The sequence below is a fragment of the Arvicola amphibius genome, chromosome 10 (assembly GCF_903992535.2).
Source record: "Arvicola amphibius chromosome 10, mArvAmp1.2, whole genome shotgun sequence".
Taxonomy (NCBI): Eukaryota; Metazoa; Chordata; class Mammalia; order Rodentia; family Cricetidae; genus Arvicola; species Arvicola amphibius.
Genome location: NC_052056.1, coordinates 98,670,849 through 98,694,288, shown reverse-complemented (window position 1 = coordinate 98,694,288; position 23,440 = coordinate 98,670,849). Strand labels below are relative to the sequence as shown.

General features: G+C 51.2%; 1 protein-coding gene across 1 annotated transcript in view; it reads left to right on the top strand.

Moving 5' to 3' along the window:
* The window catches only part of Mad1l1 (mitotic arrest deficient 1 like 1), a 317,149-nt gene that overhangs the window by 110,047 nt on the left and 183,662 nt on the right, over positions 1–23,440 (top strand). The window contains exon 11 of the mRNA XM_038345544.1: positions 21,590–21,734. Coding sequence (XP_038201472.1) covers positions 21,590–21,734 — 145 coding nt within the window. The remainder of the gene's footprint in view (positions 1–21,589; positions 21,735–23,440) is intronic.

The window sequence follows — 23,440 nt, the reverse complement described above, 5'->3', positions numbered from 1 at the left end:
GGAGAAAATATGGGTCTGTAGGTCAGGCTGCTCCCTGCCCGCTCCTCACTTCTGCGTGCTCACCTCCAATCTGTCCTCTGGGTGGCAGATTTTTTAGTACAGTAAAGATGGGTGTCTGTCTCTTCTGGAAATCTAAAATGAGATTTCGTTTCTTTTAAAGTAAAAGCGAGAAAAGAAGAGGCTGGAACATTTGCAGCTGGGCGATAGCAGAGATCTCGAATGTTACTTATCTTTTGCACAAAAGGAGGCAGGAGAGAGGACTCTGCCAAGGCTGCATACTAATGATGTGGAGGCGGTGGAACGCATGGGGGGTATTCTTGCGGAACTAGGTGGGAGATGGCCAGAGTTGCACACTGCCGCCGGGTGCAGTGAGTGAAGTGTGGAAGGCAAGGGTGAGAATGACCTTGGCCTCCAGAGCTGCCGGTCCCTTGGGAGCTGCCCTTGCCCTTGTGATACTCTTCTGCAGAGCTGGTCTCATGGCATCTCCACCACTCTTAGAAAGCCTCTGCCCAGTGACCCTGGGCCCGTGCAGCTCCCTCTCCTATGCTGTGTGCTCTCAGCCCTCTCTGCCCACTCTGTATTGTTCTATGTCACGTTAGAAGGATGCCCTGTTCCCAAGTATCCGCTTGCCTTCCCGCCTGGAGTTCCACACTCAGATCCTGGCTGTAGCCCACTCCAGCTTGGCCTTCAGGCCTAGTTCAGATGGTGGTGTTCTCGCCCGCTTGCATGCCTTTCCTCTCATTACTTTTCATCCCACCTTCGGCCGCTCCTGGAGACAGCAGTTCCCTGAGTGGGCGGATGGGTGTGCAGCAGGCGTCTCTGCTCTCCCAGCCCCAGTCCTCACTCCTCGTGTGTTCCTTGTTGGTGAGGTTTCCACTGACCCATCTACTTTCCCACAGCAGAAGCAGCTCCTGCAGATTGGTTGTGTCCCTTGTGACCAGACCTGAGCTGACACAGTGACATCGTTCCATCCAGAAGCACCAGGTGACACCTGGAGCCTGGGGTGTTTCCTGTGCCTCCACGCTCAACCTCTTGTCTACTGGCCTGACCCTTGTCTTTGTGCTATCCCTTCCTGGTCTCTCCTCTCTTCCTTCAATCTCTTTCAGCAACCTCAGCTGTGTCTGGGTCAGCCGTGGGAGCATCCCAGGCTGCAGGTTGGAGGAGGCCAAGGACCATCCTTGGCTGTCCTTGCTCTTCCTCAGGTTTGCTTGATCTGCCTTCGCCACTTCCTGCAGCTGTGCCCCCCCCCCCCACCTGGGTAGGAGAGAGGAAGGAAAGGATGTCAGCAATGAGTTTGAATAACCTGTTTTGGGTCTGACTACAAAAAGAATCCAGTTTCATTTAGAACATTTGACAATGTAGAGGAAACAAACAGAAAAGATGAGAAGAAAGGTTTCCCATAATCCCTCTGCCAAGTGAAAGCCAGTCTAAATGTGTTGGCTTAGATTTGTCCTGACATTTGTGTGTGTGTGTGTGTGTGTGTGTGTGTGTGTGTCCCCGTCCTGAGGTAGTTTTTAATACAAACAATACTGTGTGCACTATTTGGGGTGTCTACATATTTCGCTTTATCTTTTCTGACACTTCCCAAATTAAATGCTCTCTCAAAAACAACTTTTTGGGCCCAGGTAAGATGTTCAGTCACTGGGACCCACCTAGGTACCAGCCCCCACTCCAACTCTGACTCTAAATTGTTCTCATTAAGAGTACTTTATTTAACCATTCATTCTCTTATTGTTAGCTATTTAATCATCTTTAGTTTCTCACTTCTATTATAAATAATACCCTGATTAATATGTGCCTCCAAATCCTCGCATAATTGCCGATTATTTCCTCAAGAAAAACTCTTAAGTCAGAACCGTGCCTTTGAAAGCCTTCACATTTTTAAAAGCAAACCATTTGGGAATGCTTCGCCCCGGGCAGGTGGTTTTTCCTACCAGGTGGTTATCTTCATTATAGCCGAGAAGGCCCTTTGCTCAGCCAGAAGCAAAGGTAGGAGCGAATGTGCGTAGCCCGGGTCAGAGCATGGGCTTTTAGTTCCTACAACAGGAGCAAATCAGCATAAGGGAAGAGTTGGTAAATTGGCTCTATTAGTGTTGGGCTGTAGCTCAGTTAATAGAGCGGTTATCTTAAAGGCGCTGAGCCATGGGTTCTACCCCCAGCGTCACATGTACCAAGTATGGTGGCTCATCCCTGTAACCCCAGCACTAGTGAGGTGGAGGCTGGAGGAGCTGAAGTTCCAGCCTGTTCTCAGTTACATAATAAATTGAGACCAGTGTGCGCCACATGATACTCTGTCTCAAAAATAGATGATTGAAGACAGAGTCGAAACAAAACAAGCCAGCTTTGCACTATGAACTATACCCCGAGAGAATGGTTGAATTTAAAGTTCTTAGCAGAGACAAGTCTTTCTGGTATGGAGTCCTCGTTTATTCATGTAGCCCTTTCCTCTCTAGAAGGGTCTCTTGAGTCTCCCTCTGCTGGGCAGAAGGCCAAAAAGGAAGAAGAGTGTCTTTGGTGAGGGAAGTTGTCCCTCCCATGACAAGGTCTGCTCGTCACCGCCGAGGGTGCCTACCTAAGTGGCACCTCCAGGCCTGTCAGGAGAGGAGCAGTAGGCACTGTCTGAAACAAACGATAACAACAAAAGTCCAAACAGACCACAAACAAACACCCCTCCCCAGACTCAGAACCAAACCCAAGCAAAAGCACAGACACATTGGTACAGCTGTCCAGGGCTAGAAAAAGCCTGGAGAGCCAGTCTGCTGTTGTTATGGCATGTATCTAGTGGTTAGAAGTGATGTTGGGGACACTGAGTCAGAGATCCTCAGAACTCACGTATTTGAGTGTCAGAGGGTCAGAGACGTGGCTTGGATATACTGAGTGAGGGCAGGTAAGAAACCTCAGAGGCAGCAGTGGTCAGGCTGAGGCAGGGAGTGAGAGGCAGGAGATGGTTCATTCCAGGAAAGAGCGGCATGGGGGCGCGCAGGCATGGACAAGCTCTGGGATGCCAACACTGTTGGAAGGTCCTCCTCCCACCACAGCCTGATGTCAGCCAGCAGAGCATAGAGGTTTGGGCCCCTCCATGTCCCCTACCTCCATTCTTCTCTGTGTGGGGTCAAAGGGGAGAATTAAATGTCCTTGGTGACTGTAGTCAGATGCCTCCCTTTCCCTTGCACCTCTACCTCCATATCTCCCCACCCACCCCACCTCGACTTTCCACCCTAGAGTCTCATGGCCCAGGCTGGCCTCAGACCCATTAGGTAGTCAGATATGACTTTAACCTTGTTGTGATCCTCCTACCTCTGCCTCCTGAGTTCTGGAATTAGACGTATGTACCACCACACCCAGTTTATACAGTGCTGGGGGATCAAGGCCAGGGTGTCATGCATGCTAGGCAGCCACTCTATCAATGGAGCCACATCCCCATCCCCTCTGAGCTGCTTCCTTACCTAGCAATGCTCTTTAGGTCTCAGGCTCTCTCTCAGCACACACTTGTGACTAAATTTCAAGCCCTGCTCTTGGCTGGCAGGCAGCATTCTCTTTACCATAAGAGAAGCCTGGCTGTTCCCGCACCGATACACAGGGGCAGCAGCTTCCTGAGAACTTGGCAATCCAATTGATTTTTGTTTATTGGTAGTGAAAGTGTTGATGTTTTGTTCTGTGGATCTTGACAAACACCCCAAACGTTCATGCTGAGTGTCTGCCATCAAGGACAGTGGTTACCAACCTCAGGCCAGTCCTTCCTCCATCCTTAGCAGCCTAGTGTCAAGGCCTCCCCTCAGCAGTGTGAGGATTCCTGGCCACGTCTTACCATCTTCCAGGATCTGCCATCTTCCCGTCCAGCCCAGACATTTAGTACAAGCAGATAAGAACAATTACGGGCCATCCAATCCATCACCCTGCTGCAGAATTTACAAGAGCTTCGTGCAGCAGTGAGGGACTGGCAGTCACGTGATGGGTCTCAGGCTAGTCTGTCCAGGCTTTGCCCTGCAGTTTATCAGCAGTCGCTGGCAACTCTTCTTAATTAGTACGTTTTAAAGACTTTGTTAGTTTCTCGGCTATGGTGAGAACCAGGTTGCGCCAATACTCTACTGATTCTTTGTAAAGTGTCTCATTCTCTTTCTTCATCTTGACTTTGATTGAACATGGCTATGGAGGTGGCTGGCAAGCATTAGCAATGTTCCTATTGGCTGTCCTGTTTTCTGGGCACCTCTGTACCCTGTGAGAAGAAGGTGGTCTTTTGTGACAGGTGCTAGTGTCATGCCCCCATCAGGGTTGGCACCCATGAGAAGCCAGTGTGCATTCTTCACTGGGACCAACCAGAAGCCTGGGCACCATTAGCTTTGAGAATGCCCCTTCTATGGTGTCTTGTAATAACATGTCCTTACTCTCTGAAATTTGCTAAATGGGACTCTCTTAAATGAGAATGAGTATCAGTAGGACTTTAAAAAAAATAAAGTTATGATCCAGTACTTGGGGCTGGGAAGACAGCTCAGTTGGTGAAGTGCTTTCCAGAACACTTCAGTTGGTGAACTGGAAGACCAGAGTTCAAGCTGGGTGCAGCAGTGTGCATTATGGGTCCAGTGAGGTGAAGTGGGAGGCAGACTGGTGGAGCCCTGTGCTTGATGGTCAGCTAGCCTGACATAATTGGCAAATTCCAGGACAGTCAGAGGCCCTGACTCAAAAACAAGTGGACGGCCACTGAAGAATGCCACCTGACATGGACTTCTGGAGCCCACACACATATTCATTCTTTTTCACGTACACACACACACACACACACACACACACACACACACACACACCAGCAAACCAGTACCTTATTAAAGTCTGGTTTCCGTGAGGTAGAATGCAGAACATTCCTTAAAGACGTTGTTGGCATTCCCCGTGGGTCAGTATTCCAAGTCACATGTAAAACATGGCCATGCCCCAGAAGCGGGCTGCCTGGGCTGTGTCCTCTCTGCCCCGGTGTGTAACCTCTGTTGTTGAATTTCATATATCTTCATGTGTCACACCAGAAAGAAGCAATGGGTTCTGGTAGGGCCCCCCACCATGGCCGACCCCAAACACACCTGGCTGAGGTTGCTTCTGCATTGAGGCGGGGTTGGCACATTGTTTCTCTGTGTTGAGCAGCATTCCTTGGCACTATTGGTCAGAGTTTGCACATCTGTCCCCTGCTCTTAGATGTCTGGGTCAGTGCTGGGTCTTGGCCTTTATGAGTTACGGAGTAGGTGTATTTGTGCAAGGTTATTTGAGACCCCACCACCACCTGTGGCCTGACCTGCCCCTGTGGTTGCTCGGAGTTAACTCAGGAGAACCACTGGACTTTCACATAGCAGCTGAGTCTGGGCAGTGGGGGAGAGGCCTGTTGTGGTTGGATTGTGTAGAGTGCGTATGCTCACTGCCGCTCAGCTGTCCTGGGCACTCTGTCCATTTGTTTCACCTCCTACTTATCATCTTTGGCTACTTTTCTGTCCCCTAAATTTAGTATTTTGTCTCAGGATATTCATGACTCAGCCTCCTGCACACCACCCCAGCTGCTTTCTTAGTGGACATCCCCCTGTATGAGTCTTCCGGGCATCGGGTCTTATGCCCGGCACAGCTGTAAGCTTCTGGTGCTTGGATTTCGCGTGGGTACAGCTAGATCATTAAAGTGTGCGTCTTCTCCTTTCGCGATCCTGACTTCCCTGTCTAAAGCCATCCGTCGTGTCGTCCGCTGCACACTCCGTGCCGCAGTCTGTCTGTCTGTGTTTGTCGTGCAGCTCCCGTGCCGCAGAAACCTGTTTGTTGCCATCCTGGAGGGTCAAAGGGCAAGGCCAAGACTGTGGCAAGCGGTGTCTTCCCATGGGGGAGGATGAGGTAGCTCTCTCTAGTGCCAGAACTGACTTGGGGGTGAGGTCCATTCGCTTCTTCTTTTTGGACTCCGTGTTGTTTTCTGTATTGAATTATATTAGTTATTCCTGTCACTGGTGTGAGAGAACTCCTGAAAAAAGGGTTTTTTAGGGTCACCCTCTGAAGGCAGCCAGTGGGGTGGGGTTTGTTAGGGTCACCCTCTGAAGGCAGCCTGTGGGGTGGGGTTTTTTAGGGTCACCGTTTGAGAGGGTGTGGCCCACCATGTCAAGGGAGGCATGGCAGAGTTGGCTGCCTGCAGTTGAGGCAGCAGAATTGTGACACTGCTTTTGAACATCTCAGTGGGTCAGGAAACAGTCAGGCCAGGCTGTGACGTATAAAAGGCCCACCCTCTCAAAACGACACCACCCACCAGCTGGGAACCAAGGGCTCAGACACGCAAACCTGTTGGGCACATTTCACATGTAACACATACCGGGGGCTGCTCTCTCCTCTCAGCTGGCGTCCTCAGTGAAGGGTCTCCGTATCCCTTTATGGGAGCCCTCATCCTGTCAGCCCTTTCTCTTTGGGGTAGACCATACCACTTAACTTCGGCAGAATTAAGGGAGATGGTGTATGGTCAGAAGTGAAGATGGTGAGATGGCCTTCATCTTCAGAAGTGTTGTTGATGGCCATGCCTTTTTGTTCTGTAGGGTCCAGAAAACGACCTATAATAACACATTCAGTATTTTAAAAAATACTTATTTTATGTGTATAAGTATGTGTTCAAGTGCATGTATGTACCACATATGTTTAGGGGCTTACAGAGGTCAGAAGAGGCACTGGCTCCTCTGGGTCTAGAGTTACAGATGGTTGTGAGCCACCATGTGGATGCTGGGAACTGAACGCAGGTCCTCCGCAAGAGCCGCCAGTGCTCTTAACCTCTGAGGCAGCTCTCCAGTCTACGTTTTCATTTTTGAATAAGTGACTTTATTAAGCATGTAACAAGCAAAAGTAAAAGAAAAAAATAGCAAGTAGCAGACAGAGAGCACAAGACAGTCATACCAGACACCTTCTTACCTCCTCCAGCAGTGGTGACTGGGAGGCAGGCAGCTCGACTTTCAGTTGAGCTTGCTTTCTGGGAATGGTCTCCTGGCCTCTTGTTCTCACTACAGCATTCTCATGATGTGAGATACATAACAGTAATGTCTGTTGGAAGTGGTTCACCTCCTGGTTGTTCTCAAGAATGTGATGTCTTTACTTTCTGGCTGTTTTGCCGTTTTCTGTCTCCCCATTATAAAGTCAGGGAGGACAGCTGGTGCCGGGGTAAGGGGTCTTAGAGGACACTTGGAGACAGTCGTGCTTAGGTCTGACGCGGGGGAGTTAATCCCTCCTCCAGAGCGGGCCTCTCAGTGAGCTCAAACAGCACAGGCCGTTTACAGTGGACTGCACACCCTCTGCCCTGTATGAGCAGTGATCTCCAGCCTGTCGGGGCAGCCTTGGGCCTCCAGAGCTCTAGGTGCCGGGATGGGAAGTTTGAGGAGCTGATATGCAAAGGTCTGAGGTCAGTTCTCAGTGTCTTCTAAGAAAGTTATTAAACTCACTGTGCATTGCCAATTGAGTGGCACGGCCAGGCGCGGTGGAGTCACACAATGGCTCAGGAAATGTGTTTTCTGGCTCCTGCTCTCTGAGCTGCATTTCCTGCCTCTAATCTGTGCACAGCAGATGGGCCTGGTGAGGGATCTGCTCAGCAGAGCCACCCAGCTCTGCTCTTCTCTGTCCAGGCTGGTGTGTGGGAGGAGGGAGGAGTACCACCCAAGCCCCATACTGTACAGCCCTGCCCCTGCCGCCCCCAGCAACTCATTCTGCAGAACTCCACTAGTGCGCCAAGGCCACAGGCCCCTTTGCATAGCTGCCATTATCTGTAGGGTCATTCAGGCCTGTATCTTGCCCTCTCGTGTCTTCCATAGACCTTCAGAACATGAACCTTCCAATGTGCTGCATACTCAAAATCACTTCTGCCCATGTATAACTCTGTTATCATAGGCTCACCATTTGGGGGGCATAGGTGGCCTCATTTACTTTGAGGACTGGGGTTACTTCAGGAGGATAGTGTCCCTTCCTTAGTGTAGGTCCATGTGGAGATGGCCTACTTCCAGACTAATTCTTAGGCTGCCCCTGACCCTGGATGACTGCTCTGGGGCTGAGGTCTCTGCCTGTGGTCCTTGCCAGGGAGTAGAGGCTGGCCAGGGCTGTTGAGCTTCTCTGCCCCAGGTTAGGGCTCTTGGCTACGCAGAATCTTCTGGAGCCCTGTGCATGGTTGCTGTGTGCTGTGAAGCCTCATCAAGCTGGGGCCCTCTGGGCCATTCTGTCCCCCTCGAGTGTGGATGTCCACTGCTGACAATGATCTGGGACTTGCTATTTTAATGATCTCCTGGTGACACTTCTTCCATTCCCAGGGCTTTTTGCTTCTCTCATTCAACCCTCACTCTTGGCTCTGGGTCACAGCCTTCACTGGCACCAAGGGCACTGCAGAGCCCAGGGGCAAAGAATACTTAGTGTCAAACAATAATTAGCAGATTCCCTGGGAACACTGGAAAACTGACCCATGGAATTGGTGGGAGGTTGGAATAGAGCCCCTACAGGGTACTGGGAACACCCTGGCTTCTACTCAGTAGGCTACTCTGGGAAGAATGGAGAAGTAGATACCCTTTGTTATGCATGACCTGCTATCTACCAACCAGTGACATGGGCCAAGTTCCAACCCTCAGTATGCTGCTTTTGCTCTTAGCGACACCATGCCTCTCAGTCTTCACTCCAGGGTCCATGTGCATTTGGAGGCTCCTGCCTCTCCCTGCTGACCATTACCCAGCCCAACCACCTTGGACCTGTTCTAACCCACCTGTTGTGATGCCTCCCTTTGGAGTCCAGGGTCATCAACGGTTCTGGCCCAGCCTGCGGCCCCTCTCGCTTTGTGTAAGTAGAGGAGTACCCCGCCAGGCCCGACAAGCTCTAACCTTGCCTTTTAAAGGTCACTTCTGTCTCAGTCAGCTCTTAAAGTTCAAGAGGAAATAAACTGCTTAGAGCTGGCATTTCTCAAGCCAAGTGTCAACTCTCCAAGCCTGAGCCTAGGGGGAGAGGAAGTGAGATTAATAAAAGAGTGGCCATGTTGACATAGCCATCGGTCAGTAAGTGCCTCCCTGTTCCCAGCCCTCCACAGCGTGGTGGACAGGCAGGACACTGGGGAGTCTCAAACTCATTTTCTCCTCTTGGCTTCACTTCTCAGCCTGGAGAACACTTTAGAGATGTCTCTTTATTAATCAAGTGACAGCCTTTAAGCCTGATGTCCCATGCATGCTTAGATGGCTCTGCCCCTCAGTGGTCCCTGTGCCAAGACAGATGATTGACAGGGGCAGATGATGCTTCTGGCCCAGGGGAGACAGCAGAGGCCCAGGGAAGTTGCCTCACCCAACCGGTTATTGACTTTGGGCTCCAGGCCGAGGACAGGGAAATCAATGGGAGAATAAACACTAGAATGGGTTTTATTAATCAGGCACCACCGAGGCAGCTGCAGGGATTATAACGGAGCCCAGGTGTCTATTGATGGCGCATCTGGTGTGGGCGCTCAGGCCATGCCGGCCAGTGGGCCACTATCGACCGTGCTACACCAGGAATCTCAGCATCAGAACTGCTAATTGGGCTGCCCAGTGATTCCAGAGAGAGAGAGGGAGACGTTGCTGAGATTATTCTGTCTCATCTTCTAAATGCTTGTCCGATTTGATTCACAATCTCAATTAAGCCCACACTCAGCTCTCGCCCCTCAGGGATCTTCTTTCCTTGGCCTGGTCACGCATTGCGACCCATGCCTTTTTCCTTGTCCTTAGACGCAGGGATGGACTTGGAGGTGGAGGCTCAGATTTGTGCTTTGAGTGACCTCCAGGGTGGTAGCTAAAGTCATTGTGTGGACAAGTATGCCAGTCAAGCTCTCCTGGGCCCTCTCACCTCCTGTGTTACACACACACACACACACGCACGCACGCACGCACGCACGCACGCACACACACGCACACACGCACGCACACGCACACACGCACACACACACGCACGCACACGCACACACACACACGCACACACACTTATGTGAACAGTAGGCACAGTCATTCATATTTTCACACTGGCCCATTTACAGTTATCCATCGGTATAGTAAAATACCCGAGGCAGGTAACTTACAAAGCAGAAGGTTATTTGGCTCGGTTTTGGAGGTTGTAACACACAATCTGGCAGCTCCGTGGCATTGAGTCTCTGGTGGTGGCATGCATCATTGGGTGAAGCAGGATCATTTGTGCCAGAAGCGAGAGAGAGAGAGAGAGAGAGAGAGAGAGAGAGAGAGAGAGAGAGAGAGAGAGAGAGAGAGAGAGAGAAGCATGTTACAATCCCCTGTGAGACTGTGCTCCTTAGAGATGCCTACCAGGCCACCTCTTAAAGGTCTCTCCACACTGCTCATACCTCCCGTTGTCAGCCCTCGCATCTTTGCGTGAGACAGGCCATTTCTAGGTCATGGCAGGATTCAGCTTTTTACCACCTCCCATGCTGTCATGTGTTGTCGGACTCTGGGGCTATTTGTGCGTGATTTCCCAGGGCTCCATTGGCCCCTGGTTCTGTGCTGACTGGAGGAGTCCACCAAGGAGGCCTGAGGTGCCGTCAAGAGAGAGGGAATGGTGGAGAGAGGCCTTAGTGGTGCTGGTACGTGGGCAGCCTAGCCAGCCTGGTAGGAGAGGCCACTTGCCTTATGTAGGAGTTCAGGAGTTCCCCCAGTTCCAGGCAGGCCCATCTGTACCCCTGTTCCTCCTTCAGCCCGTACAGGTTCTCCCTCCAGGACTCCCTCCACACCTTCCAAGACTTGTTAGCACTAATGACGGTGCAGGTAGAGTGGGCTGGTGATGGGAGACAGCGACTTTGACGCTTGTGTCTTGGAAGGTCTATTTAGAGCTGGGGGTCTGATGAGGATGGGAAAGGAGCCCAGTGCAAGACCCTGCCTTATGGTGACCAGGGCACTTGTCTGCTGGAGACCCTTTCCTTCTGCTGCTGCTGTTCTCTCCTTCATGGTGGCTCCCTCCCTCCCTCCCTCCCTCCCTCCCTCCCTCCCTCCCTCCCTCCCTCCCTCCCTCCCTCCCTCCCAGACTGGGGTTTCTCTCATCTCCTTGCATCTAATTCCGCAGAGTTTGGGTCCAGGAAAAGATATAGAATCTATTTCCGAAGATTAGGGTGTGGGAGAGTGTGTGGGACAGCTGAGCATATATAGCTCACGTTCCAGTCACATCACCTGGGAGCAATGTTCGACTGTTGGGGCACAGGGTGAAGACACTGCCCTCCTTAGAAGGGTGCCTGGGTGCTGTTGGAAGAAACGAGTTGCCCTGTGTCCCAGGTCTTTATGGAAGTGAGGGGCGGTCCTCAGCGTGATTCCTGCTGCTCATTAGTGTGCTAGCAGTGGACTTGGGGCAGGGCCCAAGGCTGTTCTGAGTACTGTTTGCATGCAGAGGTGGACTTCCTGGAGGCTCATTGGGCTTCCTTATTCCCTCTCTCCCTCCCTCCCTCCCTCCCTTCTTTTCTTCCTGTTGCTGAGGTTTAGGAACAAAAGGAAGAGCTGGGGTTTTGGCTGAGCTCCTACCTAGCTTTGCCACAGTTTGTGCCACTCTCCTAAAAGTCAGCACACCTAACTCTTCTTCTTCAGTCCTGTTAAGGCCGAAGTGACACATGTGAGGGTGTCCCTCCTCACCTGACACACACCTGTGTGGTGTTATTTTATATTAGTTGTTTCTGTGGGGGTATGAATGAGTGAGTGCAGACATCCGTGGAGGCCAGAAGAAAGCAGTGGAGGTCAGAAGAGGCCAGTGGAGGACAGAGAAGGGCAGTGGAGGCCAGAGGAGGGCAGTGGAGGCCAGAGGAGGGCAGTGGAGGCCAGGGGAGGGCAGTGGAGGCCAGAGGAGAGCATTGGAGGCCAGAGGAGGGCAGTGAAGGTCAGAGAAGGGCAGTGGAGGCCAGGGGAGGGCAGTGGAAGCCAGGGGAGGGCAGTGGAGGCCAGGGGAGGCTGGGGGAGGCCAGGGGAGGGCAGTGGAGGCCAGGGGAGGGCAGTGGAGGCCAGAGGAGGGCAGTTGTGAGCAGTCTGTTATGGGTGCAGGGAGCAGAACTTAGGTTCTTTGTAAGAACACCACTCCCTGTTTATCCATTTCTAACTTGAGGTTTTTATAGCCTTTTTCAGTGTCACAGAGAGCACCAAGGGCCTTATGGGTAAACAACCAAGTGCTGTGCTGTATTGTCACATCCCCAGCCTTCTGGCTCTCTGAACTTTCTCTTCATGCCCTTTATTTCAGAAGCTGAGAGATTAGCAAGGCCCTGAGGGGTGACCAGCCCAGCCGAGACTCAGTGGCCTACAGGGGGCTCTGCTCTACCTGGGAGGATGCAGGTTGCTAACCAATCAGTCAGACTGGATTATTCTTTATGGTCGGGAACAAATTGAAATTGTGAAAGGCGATTTTCCTTCTCACATTCCAAGGTCAGATGAGAGTATTTATTGGTGGCCTCTGTTTATCTGGGAATGCAGATTGAATTTGATGATTGGAATTGATGAGATGTTAGGAAGAGTGCTGGTAGAGGCAGTATGCTCCGTGGCCAGGGACCAGGTGGCTTCTTCCCCGGCTTCCTTCTCAGCTCTTTCACCTGGGCCTTTGGTTGGTAATTCCATAAATCTCTGCTTTTCCCATTCTCTAGTTTGTCCCTACAATTTGGTAGTTTTGTAATTTTTGTGTGTGTGGGGGGGGAGTGTATGTCAGAAAAATGTGTATTAATACTTGGAGATTTTGAAGAAATTGAGTTGATGTAGCAATACAGACAGCTATGTGCTACACTGAGCTCTGTTGTCAAGGGGGCTGGGGAAGCTTTGGCTCCTTTTGAGTTTGCATCAGGCTGCCCCACTGCAGAAGCCAGGGCAGGGCTGCCACTTATTTCCTTCTGTATTTCTGATTCTTGCCTCTCCTACAAATTCCAGAGCCACCTCATGGCTCAGGCTAGACATGCTGACTTGGCCTTCTTGAGGCTTGTTCCACATCTGACTGCCCTCAGGGTCCATTGAAGACCTCCCGAGGCTGTGCCAGGAGCCCTTTCACCAGTAGATTTTTGCCTTTTGGTAGGGACATGGGAACAATACAGGATGTTCTAGCTCTGTTTGCAGACTTAGTAATATAGGTGTGGCCACCGCTCCCTGCTGCTGGTTGCACTTGTGAGTACTCTGTATTCAGTGCTGGGGTCTTTGCTCTTGGTTGAAAGTATTTTAGAAATGAAATACCTTTCTAGGAGGTAGCTGGGAATAGACAACCAGTGGTCATCTAGGATGTGATATCCAAAGGGATGCAGGAAGCATATGGCCTTACTCCATCCCTGTCTGACTGGGTGGTGTGTGTGTGTGTGTGTGTGTGTGTGTGTGTGTGTGTGTGTGGTGGGGAAATCTGTCTAGCTTGGACTTATTTCTTCCACACCTTCTGTTGAATATGTAGCTCTCCATCTGTTGACTTTTTTCTCTCAGGCTACACCTACCAGAAATAAACCTGTATCATCAGCCACACTGTTTGGAGGGTCCTCCTGAGTGGGGACTTAGCCTGTCGTGAGATTCCTACCAAGCAGCCTTCCTACCTAGGGTGCCTTGCATCCAGGGTTTCCAGTTGCTCCCTTCTGCTTATGTCTTTTGTAGGCTCCGCTTCTTTCCCCTCTGTGTCTGCTCCTCTTGCCTTTCTTCAGAGCAGCTCCCAGCACCTTCACTCTCCCTTCTGTGTCTCTGTGCCCTGGTGTTGGTGTTCTTGTCGCAAAGCTCTGTTGGCAGACAGGGCCCTGTGATCTCGCACACTATTCGAGAGCAGCATGATATTCTGACATCATGATTTCATGTCTGATTGGTGGCTGCTTGCTGACTGCTACATCTCGACACCCTTTGGCTCTGTCAGGGCTTGCCCTGTTAGCATGGGTAGCTCTTTCTCGGGCCTAGGAATGGTGCCTAGTATGGACTGTATGTAGGGCTAATTTATTGGTTAATCAGCTGGCCCTCTCCTGGTCATCCATTTCTGGGGCCATAACTAGCCCATCCTGCCTCTGGGTGGTCCCTGTTAATTCTTCATTCACTGGACAGAGATACTTCTGGAATTTTCTTTCAGCTTCTAGGGACTCCCCAAGGGTCTGGGTGGAAGCAGGGGCACACTGACCAATTCCTGCTCTGTGTACATGGCATGGGGACCGTAGAGGACTGCATCTCAGCAGGCCCTGCTCAGAGGCCCCCTCTATGGGGACTTGCACTTTTGCGCATTTCCCCTTGACATAGCGGTGGTGATTAGGAACCATTGGCACCTGGTGACAGGTTAGCTCCACCTGACCTGATGTCTTAGGTCAGTGCTGCAGGCTGTGCCAGGCATCGTGCCCAGAGGCCAGGGAGGGCAAGCATCCAGTTCTCCTGGTGCAGACACAGTGGCTTTACAGAGGTGATTCAGCGGCTTTGGTCTGTATTGACTCATCCCCAAAGCCCAAGGTTAGAAAGCGTTTGTGTTATCAGGTTTTGATGTGTCCTCATCGGCCCTCCAAGAATAAAGGGCTGTAGGGGTTGAATAAAATTTTACTAGTGTTTTCTTAACGTCATGAAAGAGATTAATTACAAAAACTCACCATGCACAAGGAATTCCATTATCATAACCCATAGGAAACCACAGCTATTCATGTATGTCATCAGACTACTTTGGGCTATCACCAGAAAGGCTCTGAATTGGCCCTCTGTGTGACACCTCTCCACAGGTTTTAAGAACAGGGGATATCCCAGTGAGTTTGGGCTCCTCTCACAACTCTGCTGTACTTAGGGCTCCTAAATTGCAATCTTGTCTTCCTAATGGTTCTGGAGCCAAGTGGTTGAGGTTGTAGTGCTAGAGGTGTGTGTCTACAGAGGGCCTTTGTTCTGCTTGATGTCAGCTCCTGAGGGTCTCACCCAAGGCTTCTCATCCCATCCTGAGAGCTCTCCCCTCACTGTACAGGCTCCTCCCTGGGGATTAGGGCTTCACAGTGACGTTCAGTCCTCAGCAGTGATGCCACTAACCTCAGAAATGTTCTTCTCTGTGTAAACCTGGTTGTCCTGGAACTCACTCTGTAGACTAGGCTACCCTCAAACTTGCAGAGATCCACCTGCCTCTGCCTCTGGAGGAATCAAAGGTGTGTGCCACTACTGCCCAACTTATTTTTTAGATAGGATCTCATGTGGCCCAAGCTCACCTTGAATTTGCTACATAGCCAAGGACTATCTGGAATTCTGACCTCTGACCTCCACTTCCTAACTGCCAGGATTCCAGGTGTGTCGTTCCCACGCCTGTTCATGCAGTGCTGAGGAACGCAGGACTTTCAGCATGCTGGGCTAGCATTCTGCCAGCTGAGCTGCATCACCAGCCCTCAGGTTTTTGTTTTTTTGTTTTTTGTTTTTTTTTACTTAGAACTTGGGTTTGTCCATGGCTGTGGAGACACGTGAACACACTCTGTGTTTCTGCACCAGGCGGCGCTCCAGCACTGCAGTCTATGCAGTGTGGTTTTTGAATTGAGTGACTTTAAGTATATAGCAAGCCAATGTTTAAAAAAGCAAGTAACAGATGATATATAGCTAGATAACAAACATGATTCAGTTGGGTATGCATAACATCCAGCAGACACCAATTAGGGAAGTTGAGGCAGCTGGAGTTCCCCATTGAGCTTTTTCCCCACAGCCAAGCTCCCCGTGGCTGAACTTCTGGCTTCTCTCTCCCACGGCAGACTCTTTTATATCGTGCGATAAACACAGTGACTTCTGTTGGAAATGATTCCAGCTGTTTTCAAGGTTGTGACAATTTTTTCTCTTGGACTGTTGTTCCGCTCTCACAGGGTTAGACGGGCCAGCTCAGACAGGAGACCTCAAAGGAATAGCTATGCTTGGGTCTGAGATGGGGGAAGAAGGACCCACAGCCCAGATGCCAGAGTCAGCTTCTTTGTGAGCTTAATGTGTCGTATGATGCGTATGACACGCCATGACTTGGTACATGGCTCTTCTCAGAACTGCCACAGTGTCTGGGGCCCCACAAAGTCTGGTGACACAGGTGTGCTTTCCTTGCTGCATGAGTGTGGGTGCTGGGTTCGAGTTGAGGAAGGCAGGCCCCAGGGCTTTGAAACGCCAGGTCAGGCCAGGAAGATCTGGAAGCATCATTGTCTTGGTGTCTTGGAGAAGGTTGTTAAAATGTCTCCTGCCGTTCTGCAGTGTCTCCTGGCCTTGCCTGGTTCCTTGAAAGTAGATATTCTTAGGCCTGGGTTTCTGACGAAGCTCACATGAAAGTGAGCGCCAGTGGCCCGCCACATCCAAAGATGGCTCTCAAAGGCTTGGGCTCATTCTCTCAGCAGATGTGCCTCAGAAAGGCAGCGATCGATAAACACGCTCAGCTTCTCCTTGAAGCACCAAGAGCTTTGCTCTGAAGTCCCAGAGGTTCGTGGAAATGCCGCTGCCCTCAGAGTTCAGCGCGCTGTGGAGCGAGAGCTTTAATTTTTTATGAGCTTTCTCTTCTCTTCCTTGGAAGAAAGGCTTGAGTTGAATGGAGAGAATCTCCCTGGGGGATAGAGGGAGGGTGAGAGAGAACCAGCAATCCCAGGAACTGATGGGATCTGTGCTGGGATGAGATTGCTCAAGTTCTTCCAGCTGCCGAGGCTCTCACAGAACCCATGGGCACAGTGGCAGAGGTCCCCTTCCAGCTTGAGGTCCATGTCAACTTGAGGAGCCCTGCGTCTTTGTATTCTGGCATGCCTGGGTGTCTAGAGCCATCTGGTAGGCCTGGCTTGAGAAGCCTGACTATGAGTGTCCAGAGCCTGTTTGGACATTGTATTGCAGCCCTGTACTCTTGGGCTTTGTCTGTCTGCTGGTCCGTGTCCTTTCCATGGGGCCTGCCCAGGAGCTTGCCAACTTGTCGCCTCCATGAACCCAACTCCTGGAAGAAGAACATCATTCTGCTTCCACACTGCTCCCCACTTCTAAGCTGAACCCAGCATTTCTAGTCCCTTGCCCATCGGAGACCATCTTGCCTTCCGCTCACCCCTGTAGCCCAAGGAGTGTGTGGGATGGCTTCTGTGTCCTTCCCTCCCTTCCCCTTGAGGGGTTTTCTTCTTGCTCCTGTTCTTCAATTCCTCACTGCCTCCTGGCCAAGAGCCCCATAGTCCTCTCCCATTTCCACACAGTGTGAGTGTGCCCTGGATATACAAGCTGTTTGCCCTCTGCCCCAGGTGTCCCTCACATTTGCCTTCCCCTGTGCCCGCAGGCATTTAGTTCATTTCATCCACCTCACCATGAACCAAAGTACTCCTTTCCTCACTGGTTTTGTCCTTTGCCATTGCCAGTTAGGCATCAGTGGCTCAGCCCTGTGGTGTGTGGACCTGCACCTCGTGTTTGCCATGTCAGCTGACACCTAGTTATCCGGCGGCATGCGCCAGAGGAGCATGCAGGTCCCTGTGCCTGCCCGACTCACCCAAGGGCTTCCCATCTGCTCCCTTCCACACATCCTTCATGCTGCACACCATCTGAATCAGGTCTGTGATGTCTGCTGCACTCAAACACCAGCCACTGCCAGTGTTCTCTCCGACTCAGGCACCCCTGTCCTGCAGTCTCAGAAGGCATTGCTGCTGTCTGTTTGGTTTGTGTGAGCGCTTCCTTCCCCTGCAGTCACCTGGTTGGCGATTTATGCCTGTTTAGCAGCACCTTATGTTAGTGAACCCTGCACCAGGTGTGTGTGTGGGTGGATCCAAGAGGATCTCAGCCTGTTGATCTTTGTGCTCAGGGCTTTATTGAAGTTCTGCAAATGGTGCTCTGGAGCGCCCTCTCTCAGCCACTCTCTGAACTGCAATTTACAGTGTAGCCCTGTCCTGAAGGAGACATGGGAATCTGTTCTGCCTTGGGAACTGACCTTAGGGCCTGCTGCGGTCTGCAGTCCTGCCTGTTGTCCGGGCATCTTCTGTAGGACCATGCATTCCTCTGACATCTCCACAGAAGATGAAATGTGTTTTGCTATTAAGGGAGAACACGGGGATTGAGGAGATGGCTCACTGAGTAAAGCGTTATACAAGCATGAGGAGGACCTGAATTCGGGTCCCCAGAGCCCACATAGAGCTGGGCAGATTGGTGTACCCTTGTTAGACAGAGACAGACAGATTCTAGGTCCCCGTTTGTTAGCTAGCCTGATCAAAACGGTGAGCCACAGGTTCAGTGAGGACTGTCTCCAAAACTAAAGTGAATGAAGTAGAGAATCATTGAGAAAGACGTCCTGACGTGGACCTCTATGGTCTGCACAGGTGAGCACAGAGGCTCCGTGTGCAGGGCACGCAGATATGAGAGTGAGTGAGGGTTGTGGATTGGGGCTATAAATCAGTGGTAGAGCTGATATAGATACCTAATATTCCTGAGGGGAATCTTTTCTTCTTGGGAAGGTGTGCTGTGAGGAGGGAGAAACAAGAGTTTTCTTTATAATCTGGAATTTTACAACCCGGGTCTCTCTATATCTTTATGACCCCTCTCTCTCCCGTGGTGCCATGTGCACACATCTCTGTCCATGGCCTCCAGTAGGCAGTGGATGTGGTGTTCCACACCGTGACCTAGGTATAGGGCTGCAATTGTGTAACTGTGCCTCTGCCTTCTTAGGTAGCAGAGCCTTGCTGCAAAGCGGGGTTGGCAGAGGCTCAGACTTAAGACAGATTTCCTGGTGTTCAATCCTGCTGTCTGGTTCTGTTATACCTGAGCCTTGGTCCACAAAGTCCCAGTAAAGTCCCATGGCCTTGGGGTTGTTTGCATCTGTTCTGTGTGGGCAAGACTCTGGGTAGCTACAAGGGGAATGTTGTTCCCAGATTTTAACCTTGGATTTGGAAGTCTTCCTGCAAGACACCCTTGAAACCCATGCTGAGGACACCTTATCTGAGTGTCACAAGCCCCCAGACTTACCCTGCCTGTGTGTGCCCTGTCACCCGAAAAGTTGCATTGCCATGTGTCTGTCTTTGTGTGCTTGGCTCTTAAGTAGCAGAGCGAATGCTGCCGTTCTAATTAAATTACCCACTTTGGAGCAGTGATTTAAGGCGCTTGTGAACCTCCCCACCTGAATTCAACGATTCAAGAGTCGATTTCACAGTCCTTGATTATTAAATTGGTCTATGAATAGTTTTCAATTGAACTGGAACTCAAAATAGCCTCTTTATATGTCTTTTCCCCATGAATATTAGCTCTTGCTTTACATTTGGGGTTGTGATGCACCTAGGGTGCAGGTGGCAGCCGGCTGCTTCTCTGTGGGGCTAGAGGACAGCTCGAGGCTTCCTGAGATTGCATGATCGAAGCCAAGCCAATGCCTTTGATAGCACACGGTTGGCCCTGTTTTCTGCGGTTGTGCTGGTGGCCCAGAGCAGCATTCCCTTTGACACCTTGCAGGACCAGCGGTGTCACAGGCCCCTGCTGAAGTTTCATAAATGCTTGACTTTCATTCACTTTCAAATTACACTTCAGCTTGTTTAAATGATTTTACTAAGTTATAATTTACAAAATCCTATACTCAGTCAGATGTGAAATACATATTTGCGGGTGCCCACCTGACAGAAGCGCTATCTGCCGCCCTCAGGAGCTCAGGTTTTCTTGAAACAGAGTAATCAAAGCAAGCCAAAGTCGTTGGAGGCAGGAGTGATCTGAGTGGCAGGTGTCTCTTGCAGGCCCCACCCCCCAGTTTGTACATTTTCAGAGTAGCTGCGGTGTTCTGTTCATGGACACTTTGCACGAGTGTTACAGATGTCACATGATAACAGAATCCTCTTGCCCTGCTTATATATCAGGGAGGGAGAGAGAGAGAGAGAAAGAAAGAGAAAGTGTGTGTGTGTGTGTGTGTGTGTGTGTGTGTGTGTTTGCCTGCCTGCCTGGCTGTCTTTATGTGAGTCCACATATGCATGGCATATATGTGGAGGTCTGACGATAACCTCCAGTATCAGTCACCAGGCTTGAGACAGGGTCCTTTGGTGGCCCGGGACATGATCAAGTAGTTTAGAGGGCTAGCCAGCAGACTTGCAGTATCTATCTGCCCGACTCTACCTCACATGTTTCCTAACACCACTGGGCTTACAGGTCTGTACCACCATGCCCAGCTCATTGTGTGGATGCTAAACTCAGGTGCTCATGTTTGCAAAGCAAGTGTCTGTCATCTGATGTACCTCCCCAGTTCCCAGATTCCAATCTTTGCTAGTTTTTAGAATTCCATTTGGGAAGAGGTCTCTGCTATTGGTGGGACACACACGCTGGCATTATTGCATACAGCCTACAGAGTGCCATCTTGGATGGTGAGGTTGGTCAGTCCTCCTGCAACTACTTCTATCATCTGATCTGGATCTTTCTGTTGTGGCCTTGTCCTTCTCTGGGTATAGTCATAAGGATGGGGTGGAGCCCAGGGCACATGTGAGGGGCAACATTTGTGTGCTTAATGATCCTTGTCCTTGCTGTTCTGGGGCTTTCTGTGCCCTCCAACGACCAGTGACAACAGGGGCTGCACTGGGTGGCTGTGGGGCTGATGGGGTGGAAAGTAGCAAGGGAACTTTCTGAGGGTCTTTGCCAAGATGCTTGAGGTCATTCTGGGAGGGGCCATAGCCTTTAGAGGACTCAATCCAGAGACCTGGGCCTGTGAAGTTCGCAGAGGCAGCTGACTAAAGAGGGCTGTTGTGGGGCTGTGATGATGTAGGGGAGGCAGTGACCAGGCCAGGGCAGCCATAGGGATGCAATAGGAAAGCATATATTGTAAAGGGAAGCCAGGCTTGGTGGCACTATCTGTAAACTGAAGTAGGAGATTACAAATTCAAGATCAGTCTTGGCAACTTAGATACTGTCTTAGAGTAGAAAATACAAAGAGGACTGAGGATGTAGTTCAGTGGTGGAGCACCTGCCTAGAATCACCAGTGAGGGATTGGGGTGTGGCTCAGTGGTAGAGCCCCTGCCTAGTATCCCCAGTGAGGGGTTGGGGTGTGGCTCAGTGGTAGAGGCCCTGCCTAGAATCCTCCAGTGAGGGGCTGGGGTGTGGCTCAGTGGTAGAGCATTTGCCTACAACTCTTCATTTTGGACTGAGAACATGGCTCAGTGACAAGTCTTGCTTAGTATGCTCGAGGCTCCTGCTTCAATCCTCTATACTGCAAAAATACATGTATAGAGAAAGGAAAAGTAGAGGAAGTCAGATACCATTGCCCGAGTGTGTCCTGGCATCTGTCTTTACAAGGCATGCCTAGCACCCAGTGTGAGGCAGTACTTTCTCCTTCAGAAAGTCTTCAGGCCCAGTGCCTGCTGCGGGGGCTGAGCTCCACACCCTCCCTGTGCTGCACATCTGTGCCGACTGTGACTCACATGGGAAGTGCTTGCGCTGGCAATTTAGCTCATTCAGAAGTGCCGTCCTGAAGCGCCTGTGGCTGACAATCTTTCCCATTGTGTGTGGAGTTGCACTTCCCTCCCCTTGCACCGTGTTCTGGGATCACCCTGGGTGTCTTTGAAATCCAGAACCTCCTGAAAGGCACTAAGTAGCTATTCAGGAGCGAGGAAACGACAACGAGGTGTTTGCACGTGCAGCTCTATTTTAGGACACCCCTGTGGGGTACACAGTGGGGGATGTGTCCCCAGTCCTGGGGGATGGTCATGTCAGGCCTCATGGCTCTACCTTCTTGTCTTCTGTGTAGTGCCCGGAGTCTGGAGAAGGCCCAGCAGCAGCTCCAGGATGAGGTCCGGCAGGTCAATGCGCAGCTGCTGGAGGAGAGGAAGAAGAGGGAGTCACATGAGGCACTGGCCCGAAGGCTCCAAAAGCGCAATGTGCTGCTGACCAAGGTACAGTTCACCCAGTGTGGCCAGTTTCCACCACACCTCCTTTGTGAGGCTGCACGTTCTTGCCGGTGGTCCATTCCTTACACCTCCAGCAGGTATTCCACTTCTGCTGGACCACAGGTCACACACAGTGCTGGCCTTCCCCAGCGGCAGGCTGGAGCGGAACAGGTTAGTTAGGATGCGTGCTCTTAGTCCAAATTTAAGGACAGTTTTTGAATGTCACAAAGAGTCAGTCAGAGCCCAGAGTGACAGCATATAACCCTAATTCTAGAATTTTGGAGACTGAGGCAGGAAGGGAGGTGGTGAATTGAAGGCCAGCTTGGCCTCTATGCCTTGTCCCTCTCAAAACAGCAAGATCAAAACCAGTCTCCTGGACTCACTTGCCTTGTGTGTCCTGACCTGGGCTGGTGCAGCGCCCCAGGGGAGTGTTTCTATAAGCTGGCCTCCTCAGTGGTCGCCAGCCTGCCTTTCTGCCCTTTGCTGCCTGCACAAACAGGGGAAGCTGGAGTAGGCTTCATCCTGGCATGGCATGAGGATGGTCTCCTGTCTCCAGGTGACAAGGCAAATGTTGTGACAAGCTCTCCCTAGTCCCCAGTCTCTCTCAGACTTCTGGCCCAATGGCAGTCTGGCTTGTTTGCACTCTCTCTCGCTCTCTTCCCTTTTTTTTTTTTTAAAAAAAAAAATGGATTTAAAGATTTATGTATGCCTGCACACCAGAAGAGGGCACCAGATCTCATTCTAGATGGTTGTGAGTCACCATGTGGTTGCCGGGAACTGAACTCAGGACCTCCGGAAGAGGAGCCAGTGCTCTTAACTTCTGAGCCGTCTCTCCAGCCCCCACCCAAAGCCTGTCTGATGCTTGCATGGTACACTGAGGTCTTTGAGTGTGAATGTAAATTCCTAGAAAGTGTTATTTAGAGCATCTAATGGACTCTGGGCGTTCAGAGCACAAGGAAGGACAAATGGGATCTGTCCCTTGGTACATGAGAATAGGGAGTCCAGCCTGCTGGGTGGAGGTCCACCCTCACCCTGATGGGATGTGGGCACGAGGCCTAAGAAGTTGGTACACCCAGAAAATCAGGGCATGTGTGAGCAGGTCTTCGCTTGGTGGTGTCATCTGGAAACCTGACTCTTTGCTAGTGGTATCTCTAGGTGAGGATGTTGCTACAAAGCAAGCCATTCTCCTGTTTCCCACTGCAGTTTCACAGCTACCCCTGACAACCCTGTGCCAATCCCCCAGTGTCTCAGAAAGGGAGATCTGTCATTTGTGTTGGCCTCAAACACTTCTTCCCGGGGTTGAGTAAAGGCTGAGCCCTTCTTTTAGGCCCCAAGGGTCCTTGCAGGTGGCCCAGGAAGAGAGGTAGCTAGAGTGTCCCAGCATTGCCTCTTGGCTGAGAAGATGCTCAGCGTGTTGGCATGGCTCCTCTTCTGGGCCTTTCCTGCCCAGCGCCTGTCAGAGTGAAGCCCCTGTGATGGGAATATGTGGTCACGGCCCTCAGGCTTGACAGTGCAGTGGGAAAGAGGCAGAGCACTCGGCCATACGCTTACCAGCCGTGACAAAGACAAACACTGCTCTGCCCACTGACATGGGAGGAGCTGTCGGAGGTGAGGCTTAAGCAGAGACCCAGAGGATTTACTGTTTACCAGAGCGTGTGAGGAGAGCTGGCCCCATCTCCACAGAGCCATGGTTCAGGGAAGAAGGCTGTCAC